This window comes from Rhinoderma darwinii, chromosome 1 (genome assembly GCF_050947455.1).
Source record: "Rhinoderma darwinii isolate aRhiDar2 chromosome 1, aRhiDar2.hap1, whole genome shotgun sequence".
Classification (NCBI taxonomy): domain Eukaryota; kingdom Metazoa; phylum Chordata; class Amphibia; order Anura; family Rhinodermatidae; genus Rhinoderma; species Rhinoderma darwinii.
In genome coordinates, this window is record NC_134687.1 from 321324045 (window position 1) to 321346216 (window position 22172).

At 40.7% G+C, this 22172-nt stretch overlaps 1 protein-coding gene across 1 annotated transcript in view; it reads left to right on the forward strand.

Annotated features, from left to right (window-relative positions):
• Window positions 1-22172, forward strand: part of SUSD1 (sushi domain containing 1) — a 258455-nt gene that overhangs the window by 225432 nt on the left and 10851 nt on the right. Inside the window, exon 24 of the mRNA XM_075825598.1 lies at window positions 16148-16187. Within this exon, the coding sequence (XP_075681713.1) occupies window positions 16148-16187 (40 nt within the window). The remainder of the gene's footprint in view (window positions 1-16147; window positions 16188-22172) is intronic.

Consider the following 22172-nt stretch of genomic DNA (forward strand, 5'->3'; position numbering starts at 1 on the left):
AGCACTGTTACAGGTCTCTATGGGGCCCAGGAGCTTCACGTTACGCCATTGACTGGCACACATCTGTTTTCCTTTTGTTTGATTTTATATAGTATGGGAAGACTATATTGGACTCTATGTATAGTTGTGAACCCCTCTTGGATGAATGTATTGAAAACGTGGAGACTGTTCTTGTATTTCTTTTAGATATTACTAGTCGCCATTTTTTATACAACCATAGACATAAACTGATCATGGGCATTGGAACTTTGTTGGCAGATCTTACCAATTTGTGCAGATTCCGACTACAAATTTAGGATCTATACGAGCGCCACACCCTTGCCCAAGCTCTTCTGTTGGGAGAGGTTTAGAGGGTAATATACTGTTCATTGTCAGATCCTATTAATTTTTCACCTGGTAATACTTTTTTTTTGCCACCTTCTAGAACTATTGATGTAAATACATGTGTCTACACTGTCCAAGAGAAAAATACACTTTTCTGTTGTGAATTTACTCAACACAAAGATATTTTTTTATTTTTGACAAATAGATCCCATGCTTATCCTTCCATTAGTACCTTTGTTTCTGGGCTCTAATAATACAATGGATGAATAGAAATAATCAATGTACTGCAGGGGGGCACAACCAGTGTATACAGGTGTTACACAGATACTCAAATCAGACTTCAATCCTATATCCCGGCCATGTTTACTCTTTTATTTAGAGCCGATATAAACTGAGGAAAAACATTTAGCCTAATCTGAGAATTTCAATATTTAAGTAAATCAAAATATTTAAAGCAATTATCTTTAGGCCATAGTGACCCCTGAGATGTTCATTATATACTATCTGCTATCTATCTTTGCTTTCATTCCTTATTACTGTGCATTGCCATAGCCATCTGCAAAATATAAACTGTTTATTAGTTTCCTGCAGAGCGGAATTGTAAAGGGAACCACAGAGATCATGTGAATGCAGTACGTGACTTGCCAGATGATTTTTATGAAGGCAGGGATGAAAGTCGTGATTCTGTAAAAATTTTGACACATTACAGTTAGAAAGATTTTATGTGAATTATATTTAAAAAAGTAACAAAGTATATGAAATATTAGTAATGAGGACAAAGGCACCAACTTTTGTATGAAAATGGATTAAAGCTACGTGTACATAAAGTGCAGGGTCTTATTCATTCAAAAAGGGAGTTAAAGGAGTTCTACATGATTATCTCAGCAATGCTCAAGTAATCTACTTCATGAAAGGCTAGAAAATTGGGGTTGTTCAGCTTGGAAAAAAGACGTCTTCGAGGGGATCTTATTAATATGTAGAAGTATCTGTGTGGTCAATACAGAGAACTAGCACAAGATCTGTTCCTTCCAAGGACTCTACAAAGGACCAGGGGACACCCATTGAGTGTGGAAGAAAGACGTTTAAGACATCAATATAGAAAAGGGTTCTTTACAGTTAGGGTGGTCACGCTATGGAATGCCCTTCCCCAAGAGGTAGTGATGGCAGATAATATGTCCGCATTTAAAAAAAAGGCTAGATTATTTACTGACGAATAGCATAGAGGTTATAATTAATCAAGCAATGAATGATGGGTAATTTATTGGGAAAGGTTGAACCTGACGGACCTGCGTCTTTTTTCAACCTATGTAACTATGTATATCCGTTCTGCGCCACGACTGCAGCGAGATGGCTGGGGCGGGGGGCTGTTGGGGCATGTGCCACTCTGCCTTGGCCAGGGCCTTTAGATACAGGTTTAGGGCAATGAACTGAATCTTTGTCCTGGATGAAGGAAAGCCTAACTATAAGGGTATGTTCACACGCTAGCTGTCATTTACGTGTGAAAAGGCAGACTGTTTTCAAGAGAAAACAGCTGCCTTGTTTCACACGTAAATGCTCCTCCTCGCATTTTGCGAGCCGTCTGAGACGCTCGTAAATCTTGAGCTGTGCTTCATTGAGTTCAATGAAGAACAGCTCAAATTATGTGGCAAAGAAGTGCCCTGCACTTCTTTGCCGAGGCAGTCCATTTACGCATCGTCGTTTGACAGCTGTCAAACGACGACGCGTAAATTACAGGTTGTCTGCACAGTACGTCGGCAAAGCCATTCAAATGAATGGGCAGATGTTTGCCGACGTATTGCAGCCCTATTTTCAGGCGTAAAACGAGGCATAATACGCCTCGTTTACGTCTGAAAATAGGTCGTGTGAACCCAGCCTAACACTGCTTGACTACACTGGGTTACACTGTTTGTTTTGTCCTTATGCACGCCCATATAACAATAAAATACATACATAGAGATCAGAGTACTTTACATGTGCATGTAGCAGTCTATACTGACATGCGAAAGTAGAGCAGTAAATGCAGGGCAGGATTTTCCTATAGGCATAGCATAATACATAAAACTTGGTAACACCTCATCATGCACATGACCGTTGTGCCACTTGGGCCATTTTTGATGGCATCCGAGTGGCACCCGATAGTCTTCACGGACCCATTCACTTTAGCAGGTGAATCAGGTCTGTGAAAAATGATCCGAGTCTCCGATCCGAGGAAAGATAGGACATGATCTATATTTCCTCGGATCACTGACGGGACACGTTCGTGTGCATGAAGCGTTAATACCTTGCCTTCCAGGTTTTAAAACCGATTGGGGCAAATTGACTAAGACTAGCATTTCCTACAGTACACCAGTTTTAGTATGAAGCCTGCAGGAGTAAGATGCGACTGTAACGTCCGTGGTCGCTGACAACAAATTCCTTCCATCCAGTCTACGCCCTTCTCTCAAGAGATGTCTGCACATACGGCCATCCTGCTCCACAGTGACCACCAGGGTCACAAGCTCAGTCCACAAGCTCAGTCCAGACTTGAGAAGCCAGAGCGCACGTATGTTGGAGATTGAGCTAATTGCTCCCAGAGCACACTGGGCTATAAGAAGGTCCCAGCCCCATCCTCCCATGCCTGAGCGTTGTCGTATTCCAAGTCTGTCTTGCAAATGGTCCCCTAGTGTTTCCTGCTCCCAGTGTTCCCTCTTCCTGTATCCTGTAACCTGTATCCTGATCTAGTGACGTGCTTAGCTGTAGCCGTGCTGTGCTGTATACCACGCCTATCCTGCTTCTCCACGCCTGACGTCTACCTGCTGCCTAGTTCCTGCCAAGCCTGCCTTGCTACTGTCCGAGCTGCCACAGGTACCCTATATGAACTATAGACTCTGACCTGTGCCCTGTTGGCCAGCTTCAATACCGCCAAGGCGGTACGGCCCATTGGGTCCACGAACCCTACGTAACAGCGACTAAGAAAGATGCACGTCTCTTAATAAATTTGTTGCATCTTCAGCAGTCTATGAACCAGAAAGGGAAATCTATGTCAGCTGGTATAGATTTCAACTATTATTTACGGCAGTTCCTGATGTCAATTATAGTAAATGTTTCCGGCTGTGGTTGCCCCTGCCCATTCCTGTAAGCCATGTCCACTTTTTGCTAAAGTGGCGTAAATGCATTCCCCGTTTTTTTAATGCGACTTTTGATGCATTTGCAACTTTTCATTTGATACATTTCCCTGATCCTATTTACATTTCTAGTTGTATCTAAGGCTAAATTAAAAATTTTGCTGGTTTCCTGTTACCAGAGAGCAATTCATTTTGGGATCTTAGATGACAATTCCACAGTTACAGTTGAGCTGTCCGGTCACATGTCTGACATCGGAGAGGAGATAAACTAATGTCTGCCTCCAAGGGCAACCAGTAGAATTTTGATAGCAGCTATTAATGAAGAAAACAAAGAACGCTCGTTGCCGATAATTGCCCTGTGTAAACAGGGCATCGATCAGCAGATGAATGAGCAAACGCTCGTTCATCTGCTGATTGTATCGTTTTAAAAAAGTAAAATATTATCGTAGTCGGCAGTACATCTCCCTGTGTAAACAAGGAGACGCGCTGCCAACATGATACTTAATGTATGGGGACGAGCGATCGGAGTAACGACTGCTCGTCCCCATCCATAGCTCCTTGTGACAGAACCAAACAAGCACTGATCAACGATGTCTCGTTGATCGGCGCTCGCTGCACCTGCCAAAATCGGCCGTTATAAAAGGGCCTTAACTAGCTCTCTTCCATGTAGAGTAGATTGATACTGGAAGTGTAAGTAGACTGATATGTAGGAACTATGGATATGTAGGTTAATCGAGTCCTCATAGCTGAAACAAGCATTGTTTTTTTTTTTACCTCTTTAACAATAGACTGTTGACAACGGTTAAAAGTAACGCGCTATGTCACCCACTCCCTCTCTAGCACTATTGTCCTGTAATATTTACTCCCTTCCAAACAAAGGGAAAGTAGTGGCAGCACATATATTCTTGACTAGTAAACTGGTTATTAGCAGATACTGGAAAAGCCCTAACATTCCCTCTCTAGGAGAAATAACAGCAAAATGTAAATAGCACTCGCTGTCATAAGAAAATCATGGACCATTCGAAAAGGTCTAAAGCAGCTGGTTACAATACTTAAAGGGGTTTTCCCACGAGGGACATTTATGACATGTCCACAGGATATGTCATAAATGTCAGATAGATGGGACATGCACCTATCTCTGGAATGGGGCTCCCTAAACCCCGTTCTACCTTTGACTGCTACTTTGACAGCCACTCCCATTCAGTTCTATGGGGCTTATGAAAACAGCGTAGCTCAGTGAGCTACGCTGTTTTCACCTTCATGGTCGGAGATCAGCCGACACACACAGAGGTAGAACGGGGTTTAGGGGCCCTGTTCTAGAGATAGGTGCAGGTCCCAGAGGTGGGACCCGCATCTATCTGACATTTATGACATATCCTGTGGATATAATCCCAAAAATACAATATTTGAAGCAGCACAAATCCCGTTATCAGGAGCGGTGTCACGCTGTAAAATCAGACAAACTCAGTCTCAGGCTTGAGAAAGACCCTCCACCTGTCACGGGTCGAAACGTTGCCATTTTTTTACTGGATGTTTGACCAATAAAAGAACATATTGATTGAAACTTGGGAGACGTGTGCTGCTGTTCACCACGCTTTTTCTGAAGATATCCTGTGGATATGTCATAAAAGTCCCTCGTGGGAAAACCCCTTTAAGTAATTGTGTACATTCTTGATTTATTAATTTCCTTCACATTTATGTAATGTAACACTATCAAAGATTACTATGTTAATTTGATATGTTCTTTCAAGTAATATATGTTGCATTATAACTGGCTTTACTAAATTGCAGTTTATGATCCCGTGCTAACCCCAGGACTTGTTCTCCAACTTACTAATGCCTAGTCATCTCCATTAAGGGCTTCTACGAAGCTAACTCACTTAGACATTGATATATGAAGGCCAGTACTGATACTGTCTAGTTTAATGTTTCAAATACAAAAAATTTCCTATAAAAAGTTATCGATTTTTGTTTTTTTAAAAGAAAGTAATGTACTATACAATGGGATTTTAAAGGCATGTCTAAAAAAAAAAAGCAAATTTAAAAATAGTTGTAATTTAAAAAAAACTTTCGTTTTGTGTTTACAGTTCCAATGCAGGCATATGTGTCTCCATGGTTACAGACTAGAAACAAACTGGGTAGTCTGCTCCTGCAGTCATATTCCCTTCTATTTGTCCCCTACTGTCCCCTACCAGGAATCCTTAGTGATGTTTCAGGCTGGAATCACACATGGCAAACATTTTTAGCCAAACACAGGAGTGGATCCAAAATTAAGAAATAGCATAAACGTATATGTCTCCTCTCTTTTGTATCTACTGTGTTTGCCTCAAAAAAACGACCCCAAAAACGGCATGTATAATTACTGCCTTTTCACAATACTTTTCCATATATAGTCTAGTTGATTACACTATTTTTAACTTTCTGGCATATGTCTGTACCCATTTACTGCTGTCCGCTATGCTTTAGCTGTCATTGGCCAGATGGTGGTAGAGTGCCTGTGACTGATCTGGTTTTACATGCTGTATAATATAATACATATTAATGTAGGCTTGCATTTGCTTCTTATTAACAAAGACTCAATGTTCACCAGAATTCACCCTATTTTTCGGTTTACATCTGCAAGTCCAGTTAAAATGTCTTCATTTTATATATATATATATATATATATATATATATATATATATATATATATATATATATATATACACAGTGGAGGAAATAAGTATTTGATCCCTTGCTGATTTTGTAAGTTTGACCACTGTCAAAGACATGAACAGTCTAGAATTTTTAGGCTAGGTTAATTTTACCAGTGAGAGATAGATTATATTAAAAAAAAAAGAAGAAAATCACATAGTCAAAATTAGATATATTTATTTGCATTGTGCACAGAGAAATAAGTATTTGATCCCCTACCAACCATTAAGAGTTCAGCCTCCTCCAGACCAGTTACACGCTCCAAATCAACTTGGTGCCTGCATTAAAGACAGCTGTCTTACATGGTCACCTGTATAAAAGACTCCTGTCCACAGACTCAATTAATCAGTCTGACTCTAACCTCTACAACATGGGCAAGACCAAAGAGCTTTCTAAGGATGTCAGGGACAAGATCATAGACCTGCACAAGGCTGGAATGGGCTACAAAACCATAAGTAAGACGCTGGGTGAGAAGGAGACAACTGTTGGTGCAATAGTAAGAAAATGGAAGACATACAAAATGACTGTCAACCGACATCGATCTGTGGCTCCATGCAAAATCTCACCTCGTGGGGTATCCTTGATCCTGAGGAAGGTGAGAGCTCAGCCGAAAACTACACGGGGGGAACTTGTTAATGATCTCAAGGCAGCTGGGACCACAGTCACCAAGAAAACCATTGGTAACACATTACGCCGTAATGGATTAAAATCCTGCAGTGCCCGCAAGGTCCCCCTGCTCAAGAAGGCACATGTACAGGACCGTCTGAAATTTGCAAATGAACATCTGGATGATTCTGAGAGTGATTGGGAGAAGGTGCTGTGGTCAGATGAGACTAAAATTTAGCTCTTTGGCATTAACTCTACTCGCCGTGTTTGGAGGAAGAGAAATGCTGCCTATGACCCAAAGAACACCGTCCCCACTGTCAAGCATAGAGGTGGAAACATTATGTTTTGGGGGTGTTTCTCTGCTAAGGGCACAGGACTACTTCACCGCATCAATGGGAGAATGGATGGAGCCATGTACCGTAAAATCCTGAGTGACAACCTCCTTCCCTCCACCAGGACATTAAAAATGGCTCGTGGCTGGGTCTTCCAGCACGACAATGACCCGAAACATACAGCCAAGGCAACAAAGGAGTGGCTCAAAAAGAAGCACATTAAGGTCATGGAGTGGCTTAGCCAGTCTCCAGACCTTAATCCCATCGAAACCTTATGGAGGGAGCTGAAGATCCGAGTTGCCAAGCGACAGCCTCGAAATCTTAAAGATTTACAAATGATCTGCAAAGAGGAGTGGGCCAAAATTCCATCTAACATGTGTGCAAACCTCATCATCAACTACAAAAAACGTCTGACTACTGTGCTTGCCAACAAGGGTTTTGCCACCAAGTATTAAGTCTTGTTTGCCAAAGGGATCAAATACTTATTTCTCTGTGTACAATGCAAATAAATATATATAATTTTGACAATGTGGCTTTCTTTTTTTTTTTATATATATAATCTATCTCTCACTGGTAAAATTAACCTAGCCTAAAAATTCTAGACTGTTCATGTCTGTGACAGTGGGTAAAATTACAAAATCAGCAAGGGATCAAATACTTATTTCCTTCACTGTATATATATATATATATATATATATATATATATATATATATATATATACAGTGGCGGATTAAGAAAACCATAGACCCTGAGCTGTTATCCAAACTTGGGCCCCCCTTCCGCCCTGCCGCGCCGTAACTATTTTTAACACTACCTTTTTGGACAAGCATTAAAAAATGGGTGTTACGATTCGCCTTGTCACAGGGCTGTGTCCCTACATATTGACAGTATCACACTGTGCAGGGACACATCCTCCTGACAAGGGGGATTGTCTATCAGTCCTGGACTGCAGAAAGACTTTTTGTGAAATACAAGGATTTCCTATAATAAACATGTCAGGAGAGGTGACAGATTCTCTATAAATCTGGTCACTCACAGGTGACAACGTCTCAGATTCTAGTCGTTTTTTTCCTCAGTTCTTCTCCATTCGGTCCAGAGCTCATGGCGACTACTCCCGGCCATGTCCCATTTCTGCAGAATTTACAGCTCAGATTTCTTCGTCTCCTCTTTTTTCCAACATTTCCACACCTATAAACAAAAATAAAATTATCATGGTGCCACATACTGTGCCCCTAAATATAATAGCACCAAACACTGCGCGCCGGAATATAATAATACCATACACTGTAAGCGCCACATACACACAGCCCCCTGTACATAGTGCCACACACAGCCCCTGTAGATATTACACACCCCCATAGATAGCGCCACACACAGCCCCTGTAGATATCACACATCCCCCCTATAGCTAGCACCACACACATCCCCCCATAGTGTTACACACAGCCCCCTATAGATAGCGCCATACAGCCCCCTGTAGAGAGCGCCACACAGCTCTCCCCCTCTTGTAAATAGCGCCACAGAGCCCCCCTGTAAAGAGCGCCACATACATACCGCTGTGGATAGTGCTACACAGCCCCCCTTGTATATAGTGCTACACAGCCCTCCCCCTTTGTACATAATGTCTTGAGGACTCCGATACAAATTAATGTGGCTGCTGCTAGCACCGGGGCCCCTTCCGAAACTAGCGATGCCACCGGGCATGAGGGGGCCAGTGCGGTCATGTGCGGTTCGGGCCCTAATGATGATCCGCCACTGTATATATCTATATATATATATATATATATATATATATATATATGTATATCCTAATTGTAGATCAAGTAACAGCACCAGGACTTCAGAATAGGTCAAGAGATGTTGGTTTAATCACCAAAAAGTGAGCAACATGTCGGTTCACATCTTGAACCTCTATTAAGGCTTGAACATTATTCTCCTGAAAAAGCCCACTGCCAATAGGGAATACCGTTCCCATAAAGGGGTGTACTTGGTCTAGAACATTGTTTAGATAGGTGGTACTTGTCAAAGTAACATCCTCATGAATGCTAGGATACAAGGTTTCTATCATAGCTAACAGTAACTTTTTTTTTTTTCCAATTTATACTATAGTAGCTCCTCTGTAGGATCGGACCAGACGCATAGCCTGCGCTCCCCATGCATGTCAAGGAGCCTTGGCACTAGCTTTTGCAAACCAGGAACACCCCATAAGATCTGCCATTTTGGAGATGTTCTGACCATGTGTCCTTTGTCAAAGTTGCTCAGATCTTTACGCTTTATTGAGTTTGGTATTCTGGAGCACTCAGGTGTGTGTCTACATCAGAGTTTCCCAACCTTTTTGGACTCGAGGCACCCCTGGGAAAAATGTTTTTCCTCAGGGCACCCCTACCAAAAATAGTTTACAAAAAAAGGCTAAAAACTAGCACTACACTCTTAGGGTATGTTCTCACAGTGGTTTTTTTGTAAGGCAGAAAACAAATCTGCCTCAAAATTCCTGCTGTGTTTTTTGGCCACATTTCTTTAAGCTGTTGAAGCTAATGCGTTTTTAACAGAAAAGCATCCCAAACGAGCGCCGCCGATTTTTTCTGCCTCCTATTAATTTCAATGGGAGGTCAGAGGCGGAAACCACTCAAAGACCATCAGCCCCCCACTCACAGTAGAAAAACCATCAGCCCCCCACTCACAGTAAAATAGCCATCAGCCCCCCACTCACAGTAAAATAACCTTCAGCCCCCCCCACTCACAGAAAACTGACCATCTTCCCACCACTCACAGTAAAATGACCATCAGCCCGCCACTCACAGTAAAATGACCATCAGCCCGCCACTCACAGTAAAATGACCATCAGCCCGCCACTCACAGTAAAATAACCATCAGCCCCCCACTCACAGAAAACTGACCATCTTCCCACCACTCACAGTAAAATGACCATCAGCCCGCCACTCACAGTAAAATGACCATCAGCCCGCCACTCACAGTAAAATGACCATCAGCCCGCCACTCACAGTAAAATGACCATCAGCCCACCGCTCACAGTAAAATGACCATTAGCCCCCCCCCACTCACAGTAAAATGACCATCAGCCCCGCCACTCACAGTAAAATTACCATCAGCCCGCCACTCACAGTAAAATAACCATCAGCCCGCCACTCACAGTAAAATAACCTTCAGCCCCCCCCACTCACAGAAAACTGACCATCTTCCCACCACTCACAGTAAAATGACCATCAGCCCGCCACTCACAGTAAAATAACCATCAGCCCCCCACTCACAGAAAACTGACCATCTTCCCACCACTCACAGTAAAATTACCATCAGCCCGCCACTCACAGTAAAATGACCATCAGCCCGCCACTCACAGTAAAATGACCATCAGCCCGCCACTCACAGTAAAATGACCATCAGCCCACCGCTCACAGTAAAATGACCATTAGCCCCCCCCCACTCACAGTAAAATGACCATCAGCCCCGCCACTCACAGTAAAATTACTATCAGCCCGCCACTCACAGTAAAATAACCATCAGCCCACCACTCACAGTAAAATAACCATCAGCCCGCCATTCTGGCACAGATCTCCCCTATAATTTCCACTAGTTTCTGTCATACATTATAGTGAATGTGTTGGGTCGCAGGGGTCCCGCCAACAATTTTCTAAAGTGGTGCAAATGCGTAATGCGTCGCAAATCTTTGTGCAAATTGGAGCTATTGATTTATTTGCATCTTTTCGACGCCATATAACTGACGTAGAAAAATTTGGAACGTTTTCCCCTGTATTGTACATACATGCATTGTGCTTTAACCATTTAAAGGGAATGTCTCATCAGTAAATGACTATTTGGTTAAATCAAGATAATGTTTTATGTTAAGCATATTCATGAAGAAATTTAGGTAATTTTTTTTAACCCCTTCCCATCACAGCCATTTTCTGGATTTTCATTTCCTTTTTTCCTCCCCACCTTCCAAAAGCCATAGCTTTTATAACGTCAATAAAGCCAAATGAGGGCTTGTTTTTTGCAGGATGGTTTTTCACGGCACTATTTATTGTACCATATATTGTATTGGTAACCTGCGAAAAAAATCTTTGTGGGGTAGAATAGGAAAAAAACTGTGATTCCTCAATATTTTGAGGGGTTTGTGGTTACGGATTTCCCTATACAGGAAAAATGGCATATTAACTTTATTCTACCGGTTAATACGATTACGGCGATACCAAATTTATATAGTTTTTTTTTTTATGTTTCACTACTTTTACAAGGTAGAAACTGTTAAAAATAAAATTTGTGTTTTGGCGCCACATTCTGAGAGCCATAACTCTTTTATTTTTCCAGTGATTGAGCGGTATGAGAGGTTTTTTTTGTGTGGGGTGAGCTGTAGTTTCTATTGGTACCTTTTTGGGCTACACAAGACTTTTTGCTCAATTTTTATTTAATTTTTTGTGGGATATCAAGCGACCAAAAAAAAGCGATTCTGGCATTTTATTTTTTTACGGCGTTCACTGCGCGTGTTAAAAAATGGTATATTGTAATGCTTCGGCCATTTACGTCGGAGGCGGTGATACCAATTTTGTTTATTTTTTTATTTTTTACATTACTTTAGAAAAACTCAAACGTCTGAAAACAGCTCCTGATTTTCAGACGTTTTTTAAGCCACTTGCGATTTTCGCTGCATTTTTTGCGCCCGTTTTTGGAGCTTTTTTCAATTGAGTCTATGAAAAACGGCTCCAAAAACGTCCCACGAAGTGACATGCTACTTCTTTTTACGGAGCATCTTTTTGCGCTCCCGTTTTTTGAAACAGAGGCAAGCCCCGTATGAACTAAACGCCCTGAAATACGCCTGAAAACACTGCGTGTGAACATACCCTAAGGGTATGTTCACACGCAATGGCCAGAAACAACTGAAAATACAGAGCTGTTTTCAGACGAAAACAGCTCCTGATTTTCAAACGTTTTTTTTAACAACTCGCGTTTTTCGTGGCGTTTTTTACGGCCATTTTTGGAGCTGTTTTTCAATGGAGTCAATGAAAAACGCCTCCAAAAACGTCCCAAGAAGTGTCCTGCACTTCTTTTGACAAGCCGTCATTTTACACGCCGTATTTTGATAGCGATGCGTAAAATAAAAGGCTCGTGGGAACAGAACATCGTAATTCCCATTGAAAGCAATGGGCAGATGTTTGTAGGCGTAATAGGGGCGTTTTTTCAGGCGTAATTCGAGGCGTAAAATGCCCAAATTACGTCTGAAACCACTGCGTGTGAACATACCCTTATAGTTTTTTGTTTTTTTTTCACTACTAAATACCTGTTATTAGTTCCCCCTAGGGGGACTTGAACCAGAGATCGCTGGATCGCTGGTACAATACACTGCAATACTAGTATATTGCAGTATATTGTGATTTTTGCAGGCTCCTGTCAAGCCCTGCCAGAGGAGATGGTGAAAGGGAGGAGATGAAGAAAGGCAACCCTGGGGGCCTTCATTAGGCCCCTGGGCTGCCATGACAACAATTGGAACCCCCCAATCGCATTGCAGGGGGGGGGCGATGAGCTGTCTGAGGGTGGGCATCCCCTCTTTTGATAACACAGGATTCACCATTCATAATAGACTGACCCTTCCTGTTCCATAGAGATCACTTCTCAGCAGTCATCTCATTAACATCACAGACAGGATTACAATGAAAGGTAACACCTCTATATAGATGACACAGGATTCACCATTCATAATGGTCTGACCCTTCCTATACTGTAGAGATCACTTCTCAGTCATCTCATTATCACCACAGGCAAAATGACAATGAAAAATAAGACCTCTATTATAAAGCTAGAGGCTACAACACAAAATCCACCATTGACAATAGGTGATGAGGACTGCTCACCTCCTCCCTTCACAATGGCCTCTGCACAGGTCAGAGAGCATATCTAGAACACTCTCCCATAAATGTCATAGGAGAAATTTATTAAAGAGGCTCTGTCACCAGATTTTGCAACCCCTATCTGCTATTGCAGCAGATAGGCGCTGCAATGTAGATTACAGTAACGTTTTTATTTTTAAAAAACGAGCATTTTTGGCCAAGTTATGACCATTTTTGTAGTTATGCAAATGAGGCTTGCAAAAGTCCAAGTGGGTGTGTTTAAAAGTAAAAGTCCAAGTGGGCGTGTATTAGGTGCGTACATCGGGGCGTTTTTAATACTTTTACTAGCTGGGCGCTCTGATGAGAAGTATCATCCTCTTCTCTTCAGAACGCCCAGCTTCTGGCAGTGCAGATCTGTGACGTCACTCACAGGTCCTGCATCGTGTCGGCACCAGAGGCTACAGTTGATTCTGCAGCAGCATCAGCATTTGCAGGTAAGTAGCTACATCGATTTACCTGCAAACGCTGATGCTGCTGCAGAATCATCTGTAGCCTCTGGTGCCGATGTGTCCTCGCTCGTCTGACACGATGCAGGACCTGTGAGTGACGACACAGCGTGATCTCTCGAGAACACGCTGTGTCTGCACTGCCAGAAGCTGGGCGTTGTGAAGAGAAGTGGATGATACTTCTCATCAGAGCGCCCAGCTAGTAAAAGTAGTAAACACGCCCAGATGTACGCACCTAATACACGCCCACTTGGACTTTTACTTTTAAACACACCCACTTGGACTTTTGCAAACCTCATTTGCATAACTACAAAAATGGTCATAACTTGGCCAAAAATGCTCGTTTTTTAAAAATAACGTTACTGTAATCTACATTGCAGCGCCTATCTGCTGCAATAGCAGATAGGGGTTGAAAAATCTGGTGACAGAGCCTCTTTAAGACTAGCATTTCATATGCCAGTTTTAACATAAAGAGTGCTTTAGTAAAATGTGCCTAATTTATTAGGAGGCACATCTCTGGCTGACAGTGCACCAGAAAGGTTTCTGGCATAAATTATATTGAATTTGTCAAGCTGTCGGTTGCTCTGCCCCTCCCACTAAACCCCACCTCTTTTAAAGTAGTGGAAAAAAACCAGATAAAAAACAGATAAAAAAATATATATGTTTTAGTATCTAGTTTTAATTCTTAAAAAAAATTATGTAGGAGATACAGTCCCTTTTAAATACATGCTTTGTCATAACAATAGAACCTAGCCATAATGGAGCCAATGGCAAACACCACCATATGAAGGTCATAGTAGAGCAGGTCCTTTGCTGCTGATGCTATTCACTTTCTTTTCACAACTAACCTAGTCCCTATATTGATTTTATGGACTGTGTGTGTAACTTGTGAATTGGTTAAATAATGTGTTCTCTATTACGCCTCCTGCATGAGCTACTCTTAATTCCTGGTGCAGTCGCCAAGGCTGTCTGGTATTTCCCGCCATGCCCCAACAGTTATGTCACCACCCATTTTGGTACTTTAAAGGGACACATCAGACAGCATCCTTGTTTCATCACTACATGCACTGGTGCCTTACAGGAGACTCACCAACCCATGTCCCTGACAAAACGACTATGACTGTCTGGCAGATGTAAGTCCCATTGATCAATAAATAGTGGCAACATCCATTGTGGTGTCACTGCCTGCCCCCCCTTACTTGTGATGTCATCACATTTGATGTTACCATCAATTCTGGGGATTTAAAGGAGACACGTCAGGTGATGTTACTCACAACCTTGATGAAATCAGTAGTGATGTCAGCATACCAGTGGCATTAAACCTCCGGATAAAAAAAGGGTAGTGATGGAGCAGCACAAATGCTAAGATCTCCGGTTGGTGTTACGACGCATTCATCGGATGAAACCTCCTCCAGTCCTATAGTATTCTGATATTGTTCAATGATAGCACTCACGTCTGGTATGATGTAGAAAAATTGATTGGTCCAATATCTTAAAAAAAGACACTGTTTCAGCCCATACAGTATGTATAGTTGGGCCTGACTATACATATGAGTTGAAAAATTGTCTTCATTTAAGATGTTGGACCACTACATTTTTCTACATTATATCGGACGTGAGTGCTGTCTTTGATGAATATTGAAATAAACCTTCAGATGTCACCCCCGTGGTTTTATCACCCACTATGGAGCCATAAAGGAAATTTACCCCGCCTCCAGCATGGAGCACCCTGGTGCTGAATTTATAGGGGCGACGCCCCTTATGATGTCGCTGTCCACCTCATCCAAACCTGTGACATCACCAACCATTCTGGACTCTAAAGGGGACACATCAGGATATGTCAAAGACATTGCCTATTATGACCTCATTACATTTATGATGTCACCAACCCATGACCATTCAGGTAATCACTACCACTTTCTCTATTATATACATAGTACTAATGGGAAGGCATACATAGCTTAGACATATATTCAGTCATCTATATTGAGTGTCATGCTGTGAACAAAAGACAACCATATGATCTATGGATGTTGACCCTGCTGTGTTTGTAGTGCCAAATCTTGAGAAAATTAACGTGATTGCCATCAGAAAGGGATTAGGAGGTTTAACTGACCTAGAGTTACAATAATGACATAAGGAATGTTGTTTCAATCATGTTTGAATACTGGATGGATTTACATATTGTGATTTGTAATCTGATTATTATGATGAAGTTCAACAATGGGAGGCCGTGATTTAATTGCTGATTAATGAACATAACTCCCTACACATAACTCCTTAGCACCTGTGTCAAATTAATTTAATAAATGCAATGGAAGTGATTGTCGAAAACAATTGCGTCATGTCATTTAAGCTAAATGTATTAATTGTTTTAGTACATCTAAAAGTTTGGTGTGATCCAATTATCTCATATAGTTGTAAATAAAGGGGTTGTACAACTTTTAAAAAAGTGAATTCAGGCAGTTGAATGTGACCACTGCAAACAATGCCTGCCAGCAATGGTCACATGAACCCCATTCAGGGGCTTTTAAAATACTCTAAATTAAAAAGGCCAATTCGGTGTTCGAGCCCCATATTTTTGACATCTACCTAATACATCTCGTCATAGAAATTCAAGTGATGTTCTGCATCATCACTCACATACCATGGCTATTATATTTCTTATAGTATTATATTTCTATGTCTCTGTTATTTGGATTTCAGTGTTATTACATTTGCATGTGTTTTTTCTCCTCAGATAAAAACGCAGACATGTACGGTTATGGCACAATTTGAAGGTAAGGATAAAGAGAATATTATATTTTGTCATTATTGTAGAAAATACAAGTGGACAAAATCTTTAATGGCAGATTTAGACAAAATGTAAATCAAGTTTTTATCGTCTAAAATCTTAGAAAAGATATGCCAGGGCTGAAGGTTGTCAACCGTCTGTAAATCAACGGACAATCTGTAAAAACTGAATTTACATAAAAGTAATAGTTCAAATAACAATAACCATTACACAACCTTGCATTTTTTTTTTCACATACAGCACTTAACTCCTAGGCGCAACGGGATGCAACTGTACGTCCTTGCAGGAGGTTACTTCGCGCACCAGGATGTACAGTTACTGAGCCTAACGGACTGTGTCCGGGAACCAGGAGGTCAGTTGTCCCCAACAGCTGACACTCGACTGTTGCTGGCCAGCGGTCAATTGCCGTTGATTTTGGCAATTAACCCCATTTAAGGGGATTGTAGCAGATAGGCAACCCCACGATGCGATTGTGAGGAGGGGGGGGGGTGTGATGATTGCCATGGCAACCGGAGGCCAAAGGATGGCTTTCGGGTCTGCCATGTACGGAAGCCTATGAGGGCCAGCCTCATAGGCTTCCTATCACGTCACTGTCAGCGTCACACTGACAGTTATGATACATTTACACTGCTTAGGTAGCGTAATGCATTATAGCAGCAATCAGTGCTGCAGGTCTTCAAGTCCCCTAGTGGGACAAAAAAAAGTTAATAAAAATGTTGTAAAAAAGTGTAAAAATAAAAGTCATAAGTTAAAAAAGAAAAAACTGCTTTTTTCCTATAATAAGTTTTTATTATAGGAAAAAAAATTAAAACGTTAATAAAAGTACACATTTGGTATCATCACGTTCGTAATGACCCAAACTATAAAAACTATAACTACAATATATATATATATATATATATATATGTTTTTTTAAAAGTGATTTTATTGCGAAAACGCTGCAAAACATTAAAAAAAAAACAACTATATACACATGGTATTGTCATAATCGTATTGGCCCGCAGAATAAAGTAAAATTGTCATTTATAGCCCAAGGTGAACACTAAAAAAATGAAATGAAAACCATTGTCAGAATTGCTTGTTTTTGGTCACCTTGCTTGCCAAAAATGGAATAAAAAGTGATAAAAAAATCACATGTATCCCAAAATGGTACCAATGAAAACTACAGATTGTCCCGCAACAAATAAGCACTCACACAGCTCCGGTGGAGAAAAAATAAAGAAGTTCTGGCTCTCAGAATATGGCGACACAAAATGTGCTGTGTTCCAAAAGCGGATAAGATTGAACACCAGTTATCAGTGTGACACCGGCCACACATCTGCGGATTATTATTTATTTACCCCATTATTATACCCTCTTATTATACCCCTGATGTACTCCACACAGCTTAGATATGCCCCCACATTATAAACTGTAATGCCAGTAAAACCTTAAACAGAACAACTACCAAGCAAAATCTGCGCTCCAAAAGCCAAATGGCGCTCCCTCCCTTCTGAACACTACAGTGTGCTCAAACAGCAGTTTACGTCTATAGATATGGCATCACCATACCCGGGAGAACCCGCTTAACATTTTATGAGGTATTTGTCTTCAGTGGCACAACCTGGGCACAATATATTCTGCACTAAAATGGCATATCAGTGGAAAATTGCAATTTTCACTTTGCACCATCTACTGCGCATTAACCCCATCGCGCACCATGACGTAATAGCAAGTCGTGGTGCGGGGGGTGATGTATGGAGCGGGAAAACGTGCTGAGCTCGCTCCATACGCTGCGGGTGTCAGCTGTGTGTTGCAGCTGACACCCTGGACTAACAGAAAGGAACAGCGATCGCGCTGTTACAGAAGCCAGTAAAAATCACAATATACTGCAATACATTAGTATTGCAGTGTATTGTACCAGCGATCTAATGATTGCTGGTTCAAGTTCCCTAGGGGAATTAATAAAATTAGTAAAACAAAGTTATTAGTAGTGAAAAAAAAAATTTGTATCCCGCGTCCATAAAAGTCCGAACTATTACACTATACCATTATTTAACTCACACGGTGAACGCTGTAAAAATCGTGTTTAAAAAGTTGCATGTACCAAAAAATGGTACCAGCACTACAGCTCGTCCCACAAAAAATAATTTCTCACACCACTAAATCAACAAAAAAATGTAAAACGTTATGGCTCTCAGAATGTGGTGAAAGAAAACTATTTTTTTTTAACAAACTGTTTTTTCTTTGAAAAAAGTAGTAAAATATAAAAATAAACCTATATCAATTTGGTATCACCCTAAACATATTGAACCGCAGAATAAAGTTAAGTTGTCGTTTTTACTGCACGGTGAAAGCCGTAAAAACGAAACCCAAAAAACGATGGAGGAATAATTTTTTTCCAATTCAGCCCGCAAATATTTTTTTTCCAGTTTCCGAGTATATTATATTGTACGTTAGATGCTACCACTAGGAACTATGACTCCTCCCGCAAAATATAAGCCCTCACACCACTCTATTGACTAAAAAATGAAAAACTTTATGGCTCTTGGAAGGCAGAGAGTGAAAAACAAAAATGAAAAAGCAAAAAATGGATCAGTCCTGAAAGGGTTAATTAATTTCTAATGAAAAAACATTTATGACCACAAGTTGGTTATTGCCGTACTCCGGTGAAATTGTTTTACAAATGTTGGGGTGCTTTTCTCCTTTATCCCTTGTGAAAGTGACAAAAAATCAACATTTTAATGGGAAAAATTTTGATTTTCACGGCCTAATTCTAATAAATTCTGCAAAAGACCTGCTCACTATACCCCTAGATGGACTCCTTAAGGGGTATGTTTTCCCAAATGCGGTCACTTTCCAGATAAATTCCCTTCTAAGCCCTGCCGTGGTTCCCAACAGCAGTTTATGACCACATATGGGTTATTGCCGTAACCAGGTGAAATTGCTTTACAAATGTTGGGATTCTTTTTCTCCTTTATTCCTTGTAAAAATTATAAACGTTTTTTCAGAAAAAAGTGTATTTTTATTTTTTTCGCCTAATTCCACTAAATTCTGCAAAAAAATTGTGGGGTCTAAATTCTTACTATACCCCTACAAAAATTCCTTGAGGGGTGTAGTTTCCAAAATGGGGTCACTTTTGGGGAGTTTTCACTGTTTTGGTCCCTCCAGTGCGTTGCAAACGCGACATGGCACTGAAAACCATTCCTTCAAAATTTGCGCTCCAAAATCCAAATGGCGCTCCTTCCCTTCTGAGCACCACAAGACCTCTTCAAACCTGACATGGTGCCTAAAATATATTCTAAAGAAAAGAGGCCCCAAAATCCTCTAGGTGCTCCTTTGCTTCTGAGGTCTGTGTTTCAGTCCATTAGCGCACTAGGGCCACATGTAGGATATTTCTAAAAACTACAGAATCTGGACAATACATATTGAGTTGAATTTGTAAGGTAAAACCCTATGTGGTACAAAAAAAAAAGTATTACAAATGAATTTCGGCCAAAAAAATGAAATTAGTACATTTCACCTCTACTTTACTTGAATTCCTGTGAAACGCCTAAAGGGTTAAGAAACTTTCTGAATACTGTGAGGGGTGCAGTTTTAAAAATGGGGGGCTTTATGAGGACTTTCTAATATATGAGGCCCCCAAAGCCACTTCACAACTGAACTGGACCCTATAAAAATAGGTTTTGTACATTTTCTTGAAAACGTGAGAAATTTCTGCTAAACTTCTAAGCCTTGTATCGTCCTAGAAAAATAAAAGGATGTTCAAAAAATGATACCAACATAAAGTAGACATATGGGAAATGTTAACTAGTAACTATTTTGTGTGGTATTACTATCTGTTTTACAAGCAGATATATTCAAATTTAGAAAAATGCTAATTTTCGCAAATGTTCTCAAAATGTTGGTGTTTTTCACAAATAAATACTGAATTTATTGACCAAATAATTCAACTTTCATAAAGTACAATATGTCACGAGAAAACATTCTCAGAATCGCTTGGATAGGTAAAAGCATTCCCGAGTTGTTACCACATAAAGTGACATATGTCCGATTTGAAAAAATCGCCTGTGTCCACAAGGCCAAAACAGGCTGCGTCCTAAAGTGGTTAAAGGGGTTGCTCTGTTAGGCAATACAGACTATGTAGTAGCGGGGGGGGGGGGGGTGTCCCACATTTAGGATCTCCTTTTATTAGCCAGGGTGGACAGATACTTTTAATAAGCATCTCTAGCTCTGGGAGACTCAATTTCTTGTAATACTACATTTCCCATACCGTGCCACTACAGGGAAAATTAATGACTGGCTGCAGGTTCACATATTTCGGAGGCATGTTAAGGAACCATATTACAGAGCCATAGGCACTTCTTCCTGCACACTTAGACAAATAAGTAGCCACGTTTAATAAAGAAAGTGTGATCACTTACTAATCTCACACTCACACATATGTCTACACTTATATATCTTAGAAGTTCCTTTTAAGTAGTTTGGGGTTACTGTTCACTAATTTTTTCTTTTTATGACCAGTGTGACTATGTTTATAACAAAATAAAAGCATAATCTCAGGGTTCTCTTCGGCTCTGTTCACATCAGCATGCTGCGCTATTGTGTCCGGTAAAATCACGGACACCCCGACGGAAAGCCGACATAACCCATTAAAGTCAATGGGTTCCGTCGGCAACTGGCGGTATCCATTGTGCAACGGAACTGTTGATTCCGTTATTCCCTTGTTGTGCTCCCCTGACGGAGCAGAACGGAACTGCTCAAAGCAGATGTGAACATAGCCTTACTTCAACCCCGCCATAGTCCTTACAAGATTTGTATTTCTTGTAGCACATTATATTTTGTTGTAATGCTGTTTACTGTATCTTAGTATGTAACAACATTATAAAAAATGCTTCCTGTAAACCTGATCTTATTGAACAAACCCTGATAGTTGAACTTTGGATGGCATGATACATTCTTCCCAGTCCTGATATATTCAGCACAGATAAGTTACATGATGAAGAAATATTAGGTGTTTTTTTTAATATGCCGGGTAGTTATCTAGATATTTTTTGTATGAAATACTCTTGTGTTTAACAAATGTTTCAGACAAATTTATCGACATCTTGTTACAGTGGGGGAGGGGGTTTGATATTTTTTTTTAATCATAAAAGAGAAGGGACATTTGGGGTACTATTCACGACCCGACATGGCCTGTTTAAATACGCCCCGATCAACGAATCAGCTCGTTGATCTGCTCTCATTTGCTCCTTTCACAAGGAGCTATGTTTGGGGATTGTTACTACGATCGCTCGTCCCCATACATTTCTATCAGGTCAGCAACGATAATATTTTCTGCTGCATAAACGATGCGATCAGCTGATGAATGAGCATTTGCTCGGTCATCGGCTGAAAGTTTCCCTGTTTCATAGGGCAATGATCAGGAACAAGCATTCTCATGAACGCTCATTTGCCTGATAATTGGCCCGTGTAAAAGATTTTGTAATTTGGGTCTTTAGAAGATCATCAATTCTCCATATGCACAGTTTGTTGCATTTGACTAAACAATGAAACTCTGTATGGTCAGTTTTATCCTTTGTAGCATATTGTTCTTTATTGTAGTACTGTATTCTGTGCCTGAACACAGTAAAAATGTCTTTCTATAAACCTAGTCTTATGGAAGATATCCTACAAGCTCAACTTTGTTCCAAGTCTTGTCATATAAAACTGATGATGTGTCAAAGGCTTTAGACATCTAATATATGCACAATTTTAAAAGGTGTTGACTCCCTTGTCTATATACCCTATTATGGCATGTGGACATCAAAGAGTGAAGGCCCCCATTCGGCAGCCCTCTCTATTAGCCATAATACGGAACTACTTGCTCTGGAAAATTCAGTGCAACCATGTATTACATGGTCACTCATTAACTTTAATGGTCATCTTTAAATGTGCAGGCACTGGCCGCTTCTTAAAGGGGTTGTCCGGGTATGGAGCTGTTTTTCATACT